This window comes from Typha angustifolia, chromosome 15 (assembly GCF_048772165.1).
Source record: "Typha angustifolia cultivar Huaian chromosome 15, ASM4877216v1, whole genome shotgun sequence".
In the NCBI taxonomy this organism is placed as follows: Eukaryota; Viridiplantae; Streptophyta; class Magnoliopsida; order Poales; family Typhaceae; genus Typha; species Typha angustifolia.
In genome coordinates this window covers 17,432,629-17,449,432 of record NC_133253.1, presented here as the reverse complement: position 1 = coordinate 17,449,432, position 16,804 = coordinate 17,432,629, and the positions used below count along the sequence as shown (strand labels likewise).

General features: G+C 36.3%; 2 protein-coding genes across 7 annotated transcripts; one reads left to right on the top strand and one right to left on the bottom strand.

Moving 5' to 3' along the window:
* Positions 1 to 402: 402 nt before the first annotated feature.
* Positions 403 to 8,911, bottom strand: LOC140777636 (uncharacterized). 6 transcript variants are annotated; one of them, XM_073121878.1, is made up of 7 exons: positions 8,733 to 8,911; positions 7,944 to 8,069; positions 5,419 to 7,858; positions 3,686 to 3,806; positions 2,474 to 2,533; positions 1,729 to 2,379; positions 403 to 1,623 (listed from the first exon to the last, which is right to left on the bottom strand). In XM_073121878.1, exons 3-7 carry the CDS (start codon positions 6,519 to 6,521, stop codon positions 700 to 702), a joined length of 2,859 nt encoding a protein of 952 aa, XP_072977979.1. In that variant the 5' UTR covers positions 6,522 to 7,858; positions 7,944 to 8,069; positions 8,733 to 8,911; the 3' UTR covers positions 403 to 699. The 6 variants fall into 6 exon arrangements, with proteins under 6 accessions (XP_072977979.1, XP_072977981.1, XP_072977980.1 ...); XM_073121880.1 differs by lacking the exon at positions 7,944 to 8,069 and having other exon boundaries at positions 5,419 to 6,597; XM_073121879.1 differs by lacking the exon at positions 7,944 to 8,069 and having other exon boundaries at positions 5,419 to 6,594.
* A 1,801-nt stretch (positions 8,912 to 10,712) lies between these two features.
* On the top strand, positions 10,713 to 16,534 carry LOC140779718 (26S proteasome regulatory subunit 6A homolog). Its single transcript, XM_073124953.1, has 11 exons — positions 10,713 to 10,950; positions 11,090 to 11,206; positions 11,817 to 11,924; positions 12,596 to 12,787; positions 12,938 to 13,129; positions 13,442 to 13,560; positions 14,697 to 14,784; positions 15,499 to 15,618; positions 15,736 to 15,876; positions 16,138 to 16,223; positions 16,321 to 16,534. The coding sequence occupies exons 1-10, from the start codon at positions 10,825 to 10,827 to the stop codon at positions 16,213 to 16,215; spliced, it is 1,281 nt and encodes a 426-aa protein (XP_072981054.1). The 5' UTR covers positions 10,713 to 10,824; the 3' UTR covers positions 16,216 to 16,223; positions 16,321 to 16,534.
* The last annotated feature ends 270 nt before the right edge of the window (positions 16,535 to 16,804 follow it).

Below are 16,804 nucleotides of genomic sequence, written 5' to 3'. Positions count from 1 at the left end.
AAAAAATTTATACTTTATAGTTCAACGATTTGTATTAAAGTCCAACCTATTTCTACGAATAAAAAGATGCTTTTAGGATTTAGCAATCTTTTTAATGCTTTTATGAATAAAATTTTAAGACATATATTTAAAAATCGATAATCCACACAATATTTTTAAAATGCACGTAATCTTATATTTAAGTTTGTAATTTTATGTGTTAAAAGAACATGAGACCGCTAGTTTGGTTTAAGAATTCCCAAAATCTTTCGGTCAACTTGCCTGGGCCACTCGGCAATTCGTGACTGGTTGACATTCAAATTTATTATTTTTTATATCACATTCAATCTAATTATTTATATCCAAAAACTATATTAGCCCAAATCAATTTAAGCTATTTTTTTAAGATTAAAATTTAAAAAATAAGCATAGCTAAACTAAATCAGGACTTGTACCACAACCAAACGCCACTTAGAATTATTGCAAGAACACTGAATTCTCAAACAATAAACAGCTGAGATCCATTTTCTGCTGTTCAGGTTAAGCTGTCCTCATAGAAGCAGGCTTAATCATCTCAGAACACGGTTATAGAACTTTGTGTGTCACTTGAAAAGCTTCTCATTCTGTGCGGCGTCTGTACAACTCTATTGGATACTCATCTGGAACAACTGCCAATAGCTCTTAACATGCTAAGCTACTACAACATGAGGAACCAAACATTTACAAATGAAAACCTCGGGGCCTCTGCGATATCCGATGAGTCTTATGAGCATGAGATCGACTTGGCTTCATATTTGATCTGCTGGTTGGAGACATCGAAGATCGGTTTATGTGGTATGGCATACAGGGGTCTGGACCAAAGTGAGTGAATCCAGCTGCTGGTCTTGCTTGTGCCGGTGCTGGGCATGGACCTAAAATTCCCTGCCGATACTGAGAGAGGAAACCTGAGCTTCTTGTCGGGCTTAGAGATGTCGGAGGTAGAGGAGGAAACACAGAATGCGGTGCTGCAATTTCCGATGTGGTCTTAGGAATTGAAAAGGGCACTTTTGTTGTTGTGCTTGGAAGTTGGTCAAGATGTTCTAGTTCTGGGGGGCACCACTCTGGCATGTCATCATCGTCATCATTCCAACAACTCTTGGTTTGCAAACTGCAATTAGATATTAATTGAACTGGATCTTTACCCCCCTTGGGAGATGCCTGGAATGCAGGCTTGTTTTCTGAATCAAAGTTTCCAAATTTTGTTGGCAGTGAGATTCCTTGAAAAGTACTAAATGATCCAGATTGAAAAGATGGAGTCAGTGGTATTCGCTGAATATCTCCATCTGACTTCTTATTAAATACTTCAGGAGGCATGCATCCACCATCATTCTCGACCTTTTCAACTGGGAGTTGCTTGGTAAATGGAGGAACAGCTGAGAAAGTGTAGTTGCCCACTCTGTTAATCTTAAATCCACATGCATCACTAAAGTCAAATTCTGGTAGGTCATCATCTTCATCTGGGCCATGAACACCATTCTTAGATTGTGACATCAATGGAGGAAGAGTATGAAGGATCCCTATTGACTCACCGGTAATAGAAGATCTCATAGGTTCTGCAATATTACCGCTGAAATTCTCAACCTTGAGTGCAGCGTCCCTATATTCCTGCAGACAGAACCAGGGAAGACAAAATCTAATCTAGGTTAACTCCAAGTAGCAAATAATACAATTAAATTACTGCAAATGAAGATGATCTATGAATCTATGAACCTTTTGTGCAGTTATGCAGGACTCCGTAATTCTCTGTAGAAGATGAGATGGCAAGGGAGGTGGCCCAGGAAGAGAAACTTGTTTAAATTCAGATGTATCTCCAGGAGGGAGCTGAACTGGATTGAGAGGGTTATATGGGAACAACGGGCCAGTTTCAAGGGCATTATTCTTTTGGGAACTACCAATGCTAGACAAACTGTTACTTGACTGGATAATCTCATTTTCAGTAGTCATATTGCGTATTGTACCAGAAGGAGAAGATCTAGTATCAGCTAAAATTTGGCCTGAAGCACCCACCAATCTCTTTGAGCATGGTGAAGCTTTTTTACCCTCTGAATTACATCCTTCTGCGAGTGGTGACTTCACTTCTGCAGCCAAAGACTCAGGGGATAGAAGTGGTTGCTCTGATAAGAAAACCTTTTTTAAATCTGACTTCTTAGTGACAGCATTTGATGATTGGTGGCTTCTGCGCCATACAACACAACCAATTAATGAATCCTGATCTTCTTCAATAGCCATAATACCCTTGAAGAAACCATATTTCGCAAGAATGGTTATTATGGTCTCACTTCGAGGACAGACATACAGATCAAAACCTGAACAGATCTGTGCAAACCCAACCCTCTCACTTTCTCTGTAACTTTTGGCTACCTGGATAGTCAAAGCCATATGTGATTAATAATTTATGAAATTTCAATGCATATAATGAAGATTACTTATCATAAACAATAAATTTTTGACATACTTCCTTCATACCCATCAACCCAGCTTTGGAGGATCCCACCTTCCAACATAGAGAAGTAACCTGAAAATACATATCCGCAACAATAATCACACTTAAAACTAGCATAACTTGTGCAAACTTATGATTTGAAAATATTTACTAAACATTCAGAAAATATCTTCGTTGGAAAATCCTTTTGCTTCAAAAGTGTGCAAGTAAACGAGAACAAGGGCAAAGAAAAGTTGAAACACAGCATCATGATCTTCCCACCTGAAAGAATACTAGTAAAATGGGACATCATGTGGCTAAAAAACCCTTTTACATGGGAAACATGAGATATTAAAATAAAAAAAGCATCTCAAAATGGTCTAAGAACTAATCGAGTCCTGGTACACTCTGTGGATATATTATCTCATTCAATTTAACAATAAAATAAACCCTCTATTCCAATTCATTGGGGAAAACTACCTGAATCCTATATCCATTTTACTGTATCCTGGATAAGGTCGTTGGTCAATAAAAAAAGTTGTTGTATCATCTGCTATAGTGTTTCTACCAAGTACTGTAGGTCTTCCTTGACCGTGCAACTCTTGCATCCAGAACTGAATCACTTAACGTTAGAGGTGTACCATGTATCTCAAGGCATGTTGAATCAACCTTCTAAATTTCTCTCACATCTTATTCTCCATTAATGAGACTCCAAAATTTCCATGTAATAATATTTTATTTTCTAACCTTATCGCTCATTCATCTTAGAATCAAATTAATCTCAGCTGCATGTCATGATCAGTTGATGTAAGTAACAGCGAAGTAATTAGTTTGGAAGCACAAAAAATAGATACATAACTTAGAGGGAAAATAGTCCTTCCAACATAATTACACGGTATTAGTATTCAAGATGTGTCCTTGATTGTCAAGAAGAAAGATTATATTAGCTTATAGATTTTCTTAAACTACATACTTCAAAGACAACAAACTTTAAAAAAAATACCCAAGTACCTAAACAATTAGAATCTATCAACATATTATATCAAGCGATGATAAAATGACCATGAGTTCTATTGATTAATCTTAAACTGGTAGGTTCCTTTGTTTAGTTTGATCACCAGTTTAACATTCTGCAGAATTTGATGTGCTTGCTATACCATCATAGTAGGCCTTGTATTTGTTAAATGAGAAAGGTGCAGGACTCACACTTAAAAGGTAATAACGTTAGAAAGAATAAGATCTTACCATCAAAGAACGATTACGAGAGTGAGGGAGCTCCTGAATGAACTTTTCAAATGCCTGCAGTCTCACTTTTCCTTTAATTTCTACATGTTCAGGCCACTTGATATCTTGAGTCCTCTCACCACTATGAAGAAACAACAAACAAATTCATTAATTTCAATGCATTCACCTTCTTTTTCTTCAAACATTCAAGTGAAAAACAGAAAGGAAAATTCTAGAAGCTCCAAAATAGAATTATAGCTGTCTAGTAATAATTTGCTTAATTTAGGTACTACGGCTTGTTAAACAGAACACTACAATCAGATCTATGAACAAAGGCATGCATGAGGTAGGATGTCAACAATTTACCTGAAGACATCAAATTTCTTGAAAAGAAATCCGTGAGGAGAATGTTACGGACCAGAGTTTACACAAATTTGTCAAAAGAAAACTGAAAGAGCTGTCCTCCAGAACTCCATGAGCTATTTTTCCCTCTCTCTTGCAAGCAATTTGTGCTCTCCACTGCCTCTGGTGCTCCATGGGCTACTTTCTCTCCCTCTTCTCTCAGATTTTCCTAGGTATCTCTTTTCTAAAATCTCGATGTGAGAGCCTGAAAGAAGCCCACCATAGGACTTGATAGAGAAGAGTTCTCCAGAAATGGAAAGCTAAGCAGTTGACTTCAAGCTGGGAGAGATGACGAGGATCGAGTACAACTCTGAACTTATTTCTCTTGATGGAAGAAGGATAAAGGTTATAAATTAAGAAGTCCTACTACATATAAATGGGATCAACTTAATTCCACCCCGGTTATTCACTTATGAACAATTATGAATTTGTGATTAGTTTAGGTTAGTTGCACCTGGAATATGGTTTTTAACATTCTCCTGTATTTTTTTTTTTTAATTTTACCCCAGCTTCCATTATTTTCCCTTATAGGATTTAGCATAGCAATTAGAATCCCCTGCATGAACATGCCATTTTTTTACTACAGCATGATGTTAGCACTCCATTCAATTAGAGTTGATTCCTACATTGTCTCTCATTCTTAGGTTAAAAGTTTTCCAGACTTCATAGGCCACATTGCAAACATTAATAAATTAAAAGAAATGGCGAAACCTCCTTATGCCCAGATGCTTCTCTTATATAGACAGATGACCACTTCCTGACAGTATAGGAGAATCTGGCTCTGTTTAGGAAATTAAGGCATGGAGATGTACTGAACTCCCTAAAGGTTAATTGCTTGCAAATGTTATGTTTCTATAGTGTTTGAAGATAACTGTTCTATTTGTCTATGATGTATTTGAGTTGTGATCCTAACTATATCATATCAGTCTTTAGAAGAGTTGAACCAACATCATTTTTCTTACATACATAGATATAAGTACATATATATAACTGAATGTATCTGTACATTTGTCATCAGCACATGTGTGAGGTCCATTATTCATGTCACCTCATTCAGATATATCACCAGTTAATGTTCTCAAGAAAGGTGAATGCATTGTTCTGTTCTATGTAACATATATAACTCCACACTGGAATAACTTTTTGCATGGGACAATCTAGGAAATTGAATTTATTAGAGGATAGGATTGAAGTTAATAGTCCGTGACATAAGCAGTCAAAGCACGTTATGGGTATAGTGAGTAATGATGTCAATTTATGATGTAAGGCGAGCACCAAGAGCAGCTTCTGAAAAGGTATTAACCCTAGACTGTGGAAAATATATGACTACACTAGCAAGAGAAGTTAGGAACCTTTTGAAGAAGGCAAGTGTAGACACCATTGTAGAAGGACTCAGCTGAAGTGACCCATCCCACAGCTTTTCAGGAACTATAGGAGATAAATTTCCAGCAATTGACTTGATTTTTTCATCCAAATTGTGAGAAGGCAACCCACTACCGAGCTCAACTGGTTTTATACCTCCTTCAATGGGATGATCTGCATCCTTGTATCTTTTACTATTCTCCTTTTCTGCAACTTTGATTGCAGAACACACAGAATAATGAGTGGTAATTTCCATCCTTTCACAATTCCGATATTCTTGTTCACGGCTAGAAGGTTCTAAGGAACTTGGCTTTTGAAGCATCATCTTGTGACTTTGATCTATGTATCTCATATCCAAATTGGCGCCAGTAGTATTATTGCAATGATTGCCATACCTTATTTCACTACAAAGACCTTGAGAAATTGCAGATCTTGGATATGGTTTACTTAGCATACCATAGACTCCTTGTTCCAAATTCATCCCAACATATGATTTAATTGGAGCCTGACAATTCTCCATTTGGCCACTACTTCGAGTATAGTATGACTGGGACTCAGCTAATTCAGGTTGATTGGCTATATGATCTGTAAAGCATTTCTCAGTGAGTTTAGGGAATTCTGCAGAAAATGTCCTACATGGATGGAATGGTCCTTTTTCATGTAATATGATGGGACTGGAATTGCTGATTGCGAGTTCTTGTGTATTTACATCATTTGCATGCATACTAATTGTCATTGAAGAATTGCTGACATTGTAAAACTGGTAGTTCCCAGATTGAGGTTCTGCGTTTAGCTGTTTGGCACGCTGTGAAGTTTGAGAAAAATATAGATCTTCAGTTCTCTGCTGGAGATTAGTTCCCTGAGGTGCAACTGCGCTCTGTTGTAAATTAAATTCTCTGTTCAAGGGTTGTCTTATCCTGCCTGTCCAAGATCCAGGTGAAACACCATCATGGAAGTTGCAACAAAGATCAAAGTCATCTTTTCTTTTTCTTGATGCTGCAACTGAAAATGGCCCGTCAGAAATGGTAGTGTAATTCATTGATTTCATTCTTTGGCCTGAATCCATCATGTTCTTCTGTTTATCATTCCACATTGTTACAGAATGGATATTAAAGATGCTCAGGTAGAAAGGGGAGCACCAAAGAGATGTGCTGAAACTATAAATCCTGCTGAACACAAGTAAATTGAGCAGACAACGCTTATATCTGTATCACTTTGGATAGCAGCGACAAGCAAAAAGTGGCTTATATGCATTTATAAGAGTATTGTTAGTTGTAAGATTTGATAATAATTAATGAATCAATCTTCCCTGATTTGTTCACTAAAAAACACCATAAAGCACAAAATAAGTCCATCTATCAATGCGCATATAACAGCGTACCTATATATTCACGGCCATAACATCAACTAAATTTTTTTATTAATTTCCATGATAAAAAGAACTTCTACCACTTCACACAAAATAATAGAAGGTTGTCTTCACTTTGACATTTTCTGAAGTGCAAGCCATGATTGGTACTTAGTATGTTAGCATTGCCTTCATTAGTCAGTCAAAAACAAAATATAGCAAACATGAAAGGCTCCTCCAGTCGAAATAACAAGTACGCTAAATTTGTCAAGTTTTATCCATGTTTCCTGTTTTAGTGATAAGACATTTTAAGAAGTGTCCACATGCACATATTATATCCAGTGAGTAGCAATAATCATGATGTATACAATATAGCAACTAACACATTCAAGTTGAAGCAAGGTACCAAAAGGAAAGCATCAAGCCATCAAGTCAACGGTTGATCATTATACTTCAGTCTCTGATGTATTTGCACTTCAAAAGTTGCATCTAATAACTCTTTACTGGTGGACATACAAATTATTTGTGCTTGTTCACTTGCTAAAATAATTGAAAAGCACATCAAGATCATCAATATATTTCTTGCTGCTTGTATCTGAAATTTTTCTGGTGTTATCTCCTTGTTAAATCTTGCACTTGAATCAACATAATATATTATGTGATCTAGGTTAGACATGCTCAAGCATCTTAATAATATTCATACGTAACCCTCAAATTTTGGTAGTCCTAGACCCTAACTTTACACAAATAAAACTATTTCTGATAGGTTGCGTCTCATATACTAATTCTGTAGGTTAACCAAGAGTATGGATCAAAAGAAACAGAGAAATATGTGTTAACACACGTGCTTAGTTTAGGTCCAATCATGAAAAAAGAACTATTGCAGAACTCTTAACTGACTCAAAGCTATTGATTCCAAATAATGGTTTGCTCATCTCAACAAATTTGAACAATATATAAAAGCAACAGCAGCCAAGGTATGTTGTGCGATGCCATCACTTAAAACTCCCATGTTGTACTACATCGCCACTTGGCCATGCAATTGCATAGCACATCTTGTCATGTTGCATTGCGCCATCCTACTACAAGAACATATCAAGAAAAATTATTTCCTAAACTCTGTTTCATAAAAAATATGAATTTACTATATAATAAGAGAATCGATACCTGGCAATCATATACCATATCTTTCCTTTATGAGAGTTTCCTTAAGAAACAAGATCTCCAAAACCAAACCCGTTTTATAAGAATGAGATAGCAAAGCATATCCTCTCCATTACCATTGCCTTCATACTAAATTCAAAGTAAACGATGATTACTAGTTTCTGCATCTTATATCCAGTGTAGAAACTAATTTTGCAGCAGTTAAATTTTCATTTTCATTTTCATATCTCGAATATATCTCCCAAGCATAATTTTAAAGCGCTTTACAATCAGACTTGGGAACAGATACAGGGTTGGGAGACAATCAATCTCCTGCTAGCCTTAGAGAATTTAGCAACTTTGCAAAATCGACTACTTCAGTGATAAAGCTAGAAACAAAGCCGCTCTCAAAAGTTACCAAAGTTCTGGATCACTTCAATGCAAGTTGAGACTGCTGAACGACGTAAAAATTTTATCATTCACATCGCAACTCTCTCGTTCACACGGAGATAACTAAGTCTATTATACCACATCCACATTGAACGCAGACGGCCGGAACAACATCAAGATGGATAAAACCCCATTGTTCCGTAATCTACCAACTCAAATCCGATCCAAAAGCATCCAAAGGCCAACAAAGGGAGAAACCCATCTCCTAGATGTCAAAGCCAAAGACAACCCAAAGAAGATATCGTACACTATGGAAGACAAAATTTTAAGGCTCGTCGAGCTATTTCCGCCGATAAATTTCGTAAGAATAAATTACGGGACTCAGAATTTTGACGACAAGAAGGCAAAGAAAGAGTGGCATACGGGTAATAAACTCGGCAGTTGGCGGCGGCAGCGTAGTTCTCTCTCTCTCTCTCTCTCTCTCTCTCTCTCTCTCTCTCTCTCTCTCTCTCTCTCTCTCTCTCTCTCTCTTTTAAGAGCGGGGGCGGTCGAGGGGAGAGAAGAGCGGCTTGACGACGAACTCGCTCGCGAACGGAAGTAATATTTAGGAATGCCCCGGATAGTGCTGGGAGACTGGGCTGGAAGTATTGGACGGCTGTGATTATTACTAGATGGAACAGTAATCTATAAAATGAGTGAATCTATAACCAAATCTTGACGTACTTAAAACACACACAGATAATTATTCTTCTTTGCGTCGCTGTTTTCTTCTCTCATATAGGTTCCATATATAAGTTTACAAAAGGGTAACATAAGGAGAGTAAATTACTACAGTTAAGGTATAAAATTTTGGATTAATTATATTTATATTCTTAGAACTATATTCAATTTTTACGGAGATCTTTTAAACTTGTTTTGTTATAATCCCTTGTAAATTATGAATTCAATGCAATTGCCCCTCCTATTATTCTGTTGTCGGTCTTATTAATGACCTTTACGCGCTTAAGTAATTACCTCAATACCCTATAATATTTATAATCCTAATCTAACAGCTATAATAACTGATTTTTATACTCTATACTGATTTTCCGGTATAGGTTCAAAAATAACATTACATTAAATAAAAGAACATATTAATCAAGAAGATTATATTACATGCATATAATATATGTAAATAATTAAAATTAATTGAAGATATAAAATTAAATTAAATTTTTATCGAGGTAATTATGAAAAAATGTACATTTTAAGGATCTTAATGGTTATATCCTCGTTAGTCACGGAAGCACTCTTGTATCTCCCTTCGTTCTCATTGTCGACCGGCCGTGGTGGTAATCACGGCGATGACATTGACGGTAGTGTGATGGTGTCGCTCTGGCGATGACGATGGGAGAGCTCTGAGTTCACAAATTTGTTCCTGTGAATGGAGATAGAGACATTCATTTTGTTAGAACTAGAAACTTAAAAGTGAGATTCGTTGGGTTTGCTGGTTCTCTTTTGTTGAAGTTGGTTGCAAAAGTATGTATTGTTTCAAATGATTCGACTACAACCTCAAAGAATCTGTCATTTGGAGAGCCTGAGCTTGTGGGTCTTCTTTCTCTTTTGTTTGTGTCTCAGTGTGCCTAACTTGGTAAGTTGATTATAAACTGTAAAGATAACCATGCATCTTATGTCTATAGTTCTCTCGTAGATTGAAAGTTTGAGGGATATTTTCTATTATACGAATTCTTAGTTTTAACTAAAACATAAGAAAGAGAGAACCCAAGCAGGTGGTATCCTAGTCATTTGGCACATCACTGTCATTTATTATTTCACTTAGATTTAAAATTTAGAGGAGACATGAAAATTATAAAATATTGTGAAAGATATGAGAGATATCTCTAGTGCTTGTTTGACATACTTATTATTATTTTGTTGCAGAAAGTGAGTTGAAAATTAATTTATCTAACTTTATTTAAAGTGGTCATCCACTTATATCACAATATTCATCTAATACAATGTTCATCAACTTTAGAAAACATGGCCACTCAATTTTATATATTAAATTAAAAAATTAAAGTACAATTAAACAGCAAAATCCACTTATGCTTCCTATAACACTCATAAAATATCAACTTAATATTAACTCCAAACAGCCACAAAAAAATCAAACCAATAAGTTTTATTGGGCTGGTAAAACCAAAAGATACTATGTTGGCCTCGTTGTGAACCCTTTTGCATATGGATATCCTTAAGTTTGCCAAGCTTATGATATAATAGTAAACGGGTCATTCGCGAGATATGGATGTAACAAGGATCCGAATCGAAACGGATAATTATCCATTTGTCCGCTAAGGGTTCGGAACCCGATAGCTCGAGATGGTTTCCGGGTTGGGCTGCTTCCCTTCCCTAACCCGCGGCCGCGAACTTGGGAGTATTCTTCATGTCTCGACTCTTTCGAGTGCGTCGCTTCGCACGCTTCACTTCCTGAGCCCTAGCAACGTTCGCATCCTTTCTCTCTTCGATCTCGTCTTCAATGGCTTCAAGCGCAGCGGTGATGATGGAGGAGTCGAGCGCGGAGGACGACCAGCTCGCCTCCATGTCCACGGACGATATCCTTAGGGCGTCTCGCCTTTTAGACAACGAGATCCGCGTGCTCAAGGTTGGCTTTGGAAAAAAGAAGAAGAAAGAAACCTAAACATTCGCCTTTATACTTCTCTGTCTTCTCTTGATGTCCTCAGCTTGACTTTCATTTGTTATTTGTTATCGATTTGGTTGTTTCGTTTGTGAATTATTTGTAGGATGAGCTGCAGAGGAACAATCTGGAGCTGGAGTCGTTTAAAGAGAAAATTAAGGAGAATCAAGAGAAGATTAAGCTAAACAAGCAGCTTCCTTACCTTGTGGGCAATATTGTTGAGGTCTAGTTCTGTTCTCTCTCCTTTTATGTTTTTTTTTGCAAAAAAGAAGAAATATTTATTTGCTAGTTTTATTGCTCACTTTCCAAGATTTACCATTTTCTGGTCTTTGTTTCCTATAATAACAGCCCAAAATGGAAAAAAAAAGGGTAGAGAGAAATGAAGATGTTTGTGTACCAAGTATCTGTCTGAACCATGCATACCCTTTTTGTTGCAATTTGCTCGCAGGGATTTACAGCCTGCCAAGTGGTTAGGATATCAATAGATTCAACCTGACTTTTCATGAAACATGATTGTCAAATAAGATGGATTCTGTAATATTGCCTCTTATTGATTAAAGTACCAGGCCACTATTTTTTTTTTTTGGAATGATTCAGCATGTTATATGCATACTGATCTGTTACATATTGCCTACTCATTCCAATTTTCTTTTTAACTTTTATGGTAGACCAGGAGTTAATTATAATCTGTGTAAGTACTGGAGAAGTTGGAAGAAGACAGTTGAATAATTTCTGTTTAAGTTGTCTTATGATGTTCACTTACTACAATAAAATGCACTGCTCCATACTTCTAGCTTTTCTCATCTTCCTAAACTTTTTCTTGTTTTCTATAGATTTTGGAAATGAACCCTGAAGATGAGGCAGAGGAAGACGGTGCAAATGTTGATCTAGATTCACAAAGGAAAGGGAAATGTGTTGTCTTGAAAACTTCTACACGGCAGGTAAGATCCTTATTTATCATTTTAATGTTCAAGTTTCTCTGTAGAAGATTAGGAGAATAAAAAGACGAGGAAAAGAAAAGGCTTGAATACTCTAAAATTGCAGTAAGGCTTCAGGAACATATTCAGAAAAAAAAGAGAAATCTGTTGGGTCTCTTGCATTAAGTTAGAGAGCTAAATTCACAAGAGATTTTAAAGTAGTCCAGTCTCAGAAAATTTATTGGTCGGTTTCATTAGAACCAACTTAAGTGCATTTTTCCACCGTTTGAACTACCAGAGAGAAATTCACTTGATTCTATATTTGTCCAATAGATCTTGTGTAAACATATTGCTGGTTTGAAGATCGATACATTAATACATCACAAATCCTTTGCCTTGTTGATTATAATTTATGTTCATGTATCAACACTTCAAGACATGGAAAATGAGTAGAGACAAGAATAGGTAAGTATTCTCTTTGGAGATTGAGAAATGGACTTCATAATATAAAAAATATGCAGTTCTTTTTTTTTTTCTGAAATTTCTTTTCTTCCTTCTTCTGTTGGCCTTTATTTATTTTGCTCTGGGCATCACCCTGAGTTGTCAGTGCCCTCTTGAGTATTGTTTTTATTTGTGAGGAAGCATGTTTTCTGACTCTATGAGTGGCATGATTTTTCTGTCCTTTTTTATTGCAGACTATATTTCTTCCTGTTGTTGGACTAGTTGATCCCGATAAGCTTAAACCTGGGGATTTGGTTGGCGTCAACAAAGACAGCTATTTGATACTGGACACACTTCCCTCAGAATATGACTCAAGAGTGAAGGCTATGGAAGTTGATGAGAAACCAACAGAAGATTACAATGATATTGGTGGCCTTGAGAAGCAGGTAAATAGCGTATCTGTTGTAGTGGAAATTTTAAATTTACAAACCTACAGGAATGATTAGAGTTGTTTTTGGTCGGTGGTTATTACAATTAATTGCTCACTGCTTGTTTTTATTCTTATTGTTCACTTGATCGTAATTGTTACTTTGTAGATTCAAGAACTTGTTGAGGCTATTGTGTTGCCAATGACGCACAAGGATCGTTTTCAGAAGTTAGGAATTCGTCCACCTAAAGGAGTGCTCTTGTATGGACCTCCTGGCACTGGGAAGACGCTGATGGCTCGCGCTTGTGCAGCACAAACAAATGCAACATTTTTGAAGCTAGCAGGTCCTCAACTTGTTCAGGTGACTGCATTTTCTGTGATTCTGTTCTTATCCACTTACTTCTGCTGGTTTGTTCTTACTTGTGAATATAATAGCTTTTGCTTGCACTACACTAATCCAGAGCTGCAGTTGCTTGAACAGTTCTTCATGTTTCCTGCCAGTTATTATTTTACCTATTAAAAATAATATCATATCTAGTTTGAATATTTCATGAAGAAGTACAAGATGTTGGAAGCCCTTTACATGTTTTTTAAAATTTAAATATGAGATATGCTTTTTATTGTCTCCTACATCCATTAATCTGAGTAATTTATTGTCCTTTGAATCATTCAGATGTTCATTGGAGATGGCGCAAAGCTTGTTCGCGATGCCTTTCAGCTTGCTAAGGAAAAATCTCCCTGTATAATATTCATTGATGAAATTGATGCAATTGGGACAAAGCGTTTTGACAGGTTTGCTATGTTCCTCATATTATGAATCAGCATAATTCTTCAGAATGTACTGGTAGTGGTATGCTATTCTTTATAGTTGCTATGCAGGTAATGAATTTGTGTGCCTATGTTTATGAATGTTTTCCTGATTGATGTAAAAGTCTTCTTTCATCACCTTTTCTCTTCTAAATTTGAACTATTTTGATCATTATGTCATAGTTTTAAACTTTTAATCATAGTTTTAATCTTTTAGAAAGTCTGTGTGGAAATACATTATCAGATTCTTGATTCCATGTTTGCAGCCGAAACCATATATGGATCGCATATGCAATAACCACAAGCATATAATGGATAGATGGATGGACTGCAGTTGATTATGATTCTATAATGTTTCAAATAAAATTGGACTACAAAGTAAAACTGAAAATAACAATTTGAAAAATCATGAAACAAGGACAATATTTCCTGATCAAGTTTGCCATCTCATCAACTGAGACTGTGATACTTCGGCATCTCATCAACTGAAACTTTGAGTGTTATATTTTATTACCATGTAACTTATTTAACATACTAATTATCGCGAGTTATTCCCTGCTTGAGGCAGGCCCCTCCATTTCTGTGACTGTCCAAGAACTTTGTTCATTCATGCATCCTTTTATTTCTTAGGTTTTCTCTTTGCTGTAAGCCTGTTGTTAATCTTCTTTTTCTTATGTAAAATGCTTGATATGCTCAACATTTATTGGGAAATGATTTTTACAGAGCAAAAGTTGTTATGTACAGGGAACTTTTTTCTAAATGACAAAAATACCCTCATATGATTTAGTGGAGTGGAGTCATTTAAAAGATAGAGTATGGGTATAATATAATGGTCATTTTACTTATGTTTGCTCTGGCAATAGTAATCCTTGCTCTGTAAATATCAGTTCCCTCATTTATCTTCTGCATCTTTTGTGGGTTTGTGGTATCTTTACTTGAAAGAGTTGTAGTATATATTCTGATTAAAGTATATGGTTAATATTTCAACTGAAAATTGCTTCCAAGTCTACATAGAAGAATTCATAAGTGAATAGTGTAAGCTACCTGATTAGCAACTGGTTTTACCTGTAAATCAGCTCTTCTTAGATTGTTATAATATTCTGTTCGATTTCTACTTTCAGTGAAGTAAGTGGAGATAGGGAAGTGCAGCGGACAATGTTGGAATTACTTAATCAGCTCGATGGTTTTAGCAGTGATGACCGGATAAAGGTCCGATATTTTGTTCTTTCTCCTAAATTACTTACTTGCATGTGGACCTTGATAGCAACTTAAGTTTCATTGCTTTGATTAAATCTCTTACTTACTTTTGAAATGCTAAAAGAAACTTTTGATAAAAGGATTTGTCCTAGAATCAGACTTATTCTTATCCTTATCCACTATCATTTTTTGTTTGAGAGGGTGTGATATTGCAGTGTAATCATTCCTGAGGTTTTGGTGGGGCATTGACCACTCTTGTTGGGTAAAGACTAAAGAGAGGTGGAAAATATGGAGGGGAATAATTTCTTGTGGGTCCAAATCAATTTCTTATCACTGATTGTTATCCCTTATGCCTTCCTCGAGATGGGTTAGGAAAGTTATGATAATTAATGTTTGACCAAAGAAGTGACAATTTCTTATCATCTGATCTTTGATTGGAAAATTGTGATGAGGGAGGGAGGTATGCATCTAAATGGAGCCTAAATTAGATGATCTGAAGTTAAATATTGAGGTATATACAGTAATCAGTAAGCTATCATGTGAAATCATCAAAGGCAATACAGATGAATAGTAGTAAATAACAAATTAACAGTACACTAGCTGTCGGCTTCTGATCGTATGAGAATATCTACATTTAGACTCTGTAAGATGTTATCATATGGCAGTCATATGCTCCCTTTTTGTCTCTTTCTTTTTCAGTTTGACATTATTTTTGGTTGTTCACAGGTTATAGCAGCGACTAACCGAGCTGATATTCTTGATCCTGCTCTAATGCGATCTGGTCGTTTGGACCGTAAAATTGAGTTCCCTCATCCAACAGAAGAAGCAAGAGCTCGAATCTTGCAGGTGGTCTTTGATAGATTTTTGTTCCCTTCATAGTACCTTTTCTTCTGTCTTGTGTTTTCTTTATATTGATATATAAAAGTGCATTCGATCAAACTAATTTTCTGTATTGTAATTTAGATTCATTCGAGAAAGATGAACGTACATCCTGATGTCAACTTTGAAGAACTGGCTCGCTCAACTGATGATTTTAATGGAGCGCAGCTGAAAGCAGTTTGTGTAGAAGCTGGCATGCTTGCACTTCGTCGAGATGCAACCGAGGTTTTACCCTCTTCTTCTTGCTTCCGCTTATCATTTCTTCCCTTTTGACTTTTAAATCGTTCCATTTCTCAAAGATTGATAAATTAATACTATCTTCATGCCATTGGCTAAAATTTTGGGTCCTATCTATATGATTGGTGTAAATCGTCTGACCAAAAGTTGGTTTTTGCATGTGTAAATTACTGTTGTATGTGATTTGAAGTTTTCTCTAGTTATCATTGTTCAGATAAGAATTGAAGTGACCAAATCATTTGTCTTCAGGTCACGCATGAAGATTTCAACGAGGGGATCATCCAAGTTCAGGCCAAGAAGAAATCCAGTCTGAATTACTATGCTTGATACTATCTGTAAGACGTTAATGGATGCAAATAAATAGTTTAGCTGTACTTTATAAGTTCAAAGTGATTTTCTTAAATGATCAACCCCCGTGAACACTCCACACAGGAAACTTCATACTGGTGCATGGTGGCCCAAATGTGTTCTTGCGGTTCCATGGCTAAACAAGTTATCAAGGGCCAGTATTCACTACTTTTAGATCAAAATTTAAATGCCATTTGTCCTAATTTATCTTGCACCAGAGGTAGTCAAAACTTTCAAGGTTGTTATACTACTTGTGCTTCTTCTTGCTCTTATTAAATCTCTTGACGTCCGTTTTGCACCAGTGGGGCCAATTGCTCTTTACATCGTCGTGGCCCATTTGAGCTTGTTTTAGTGGGCTCAATTTGTTGCTTTTTTTATTTTAATCATTGATGAATGTTCCGAGTAGTGTACGAGTTCATGGAAGCATGGCTGGAGGATGTATATATGTCATAATTTTAGGTGGTGAGGTACAGTTTGCTTTGCCTTAATTTTAGCCGAGTTCATAACTGCGGGCGTACCTGGATCGTAGCGTCGTTCCAGGTAGAAGGTGTAGCAAAGTACAAACAAC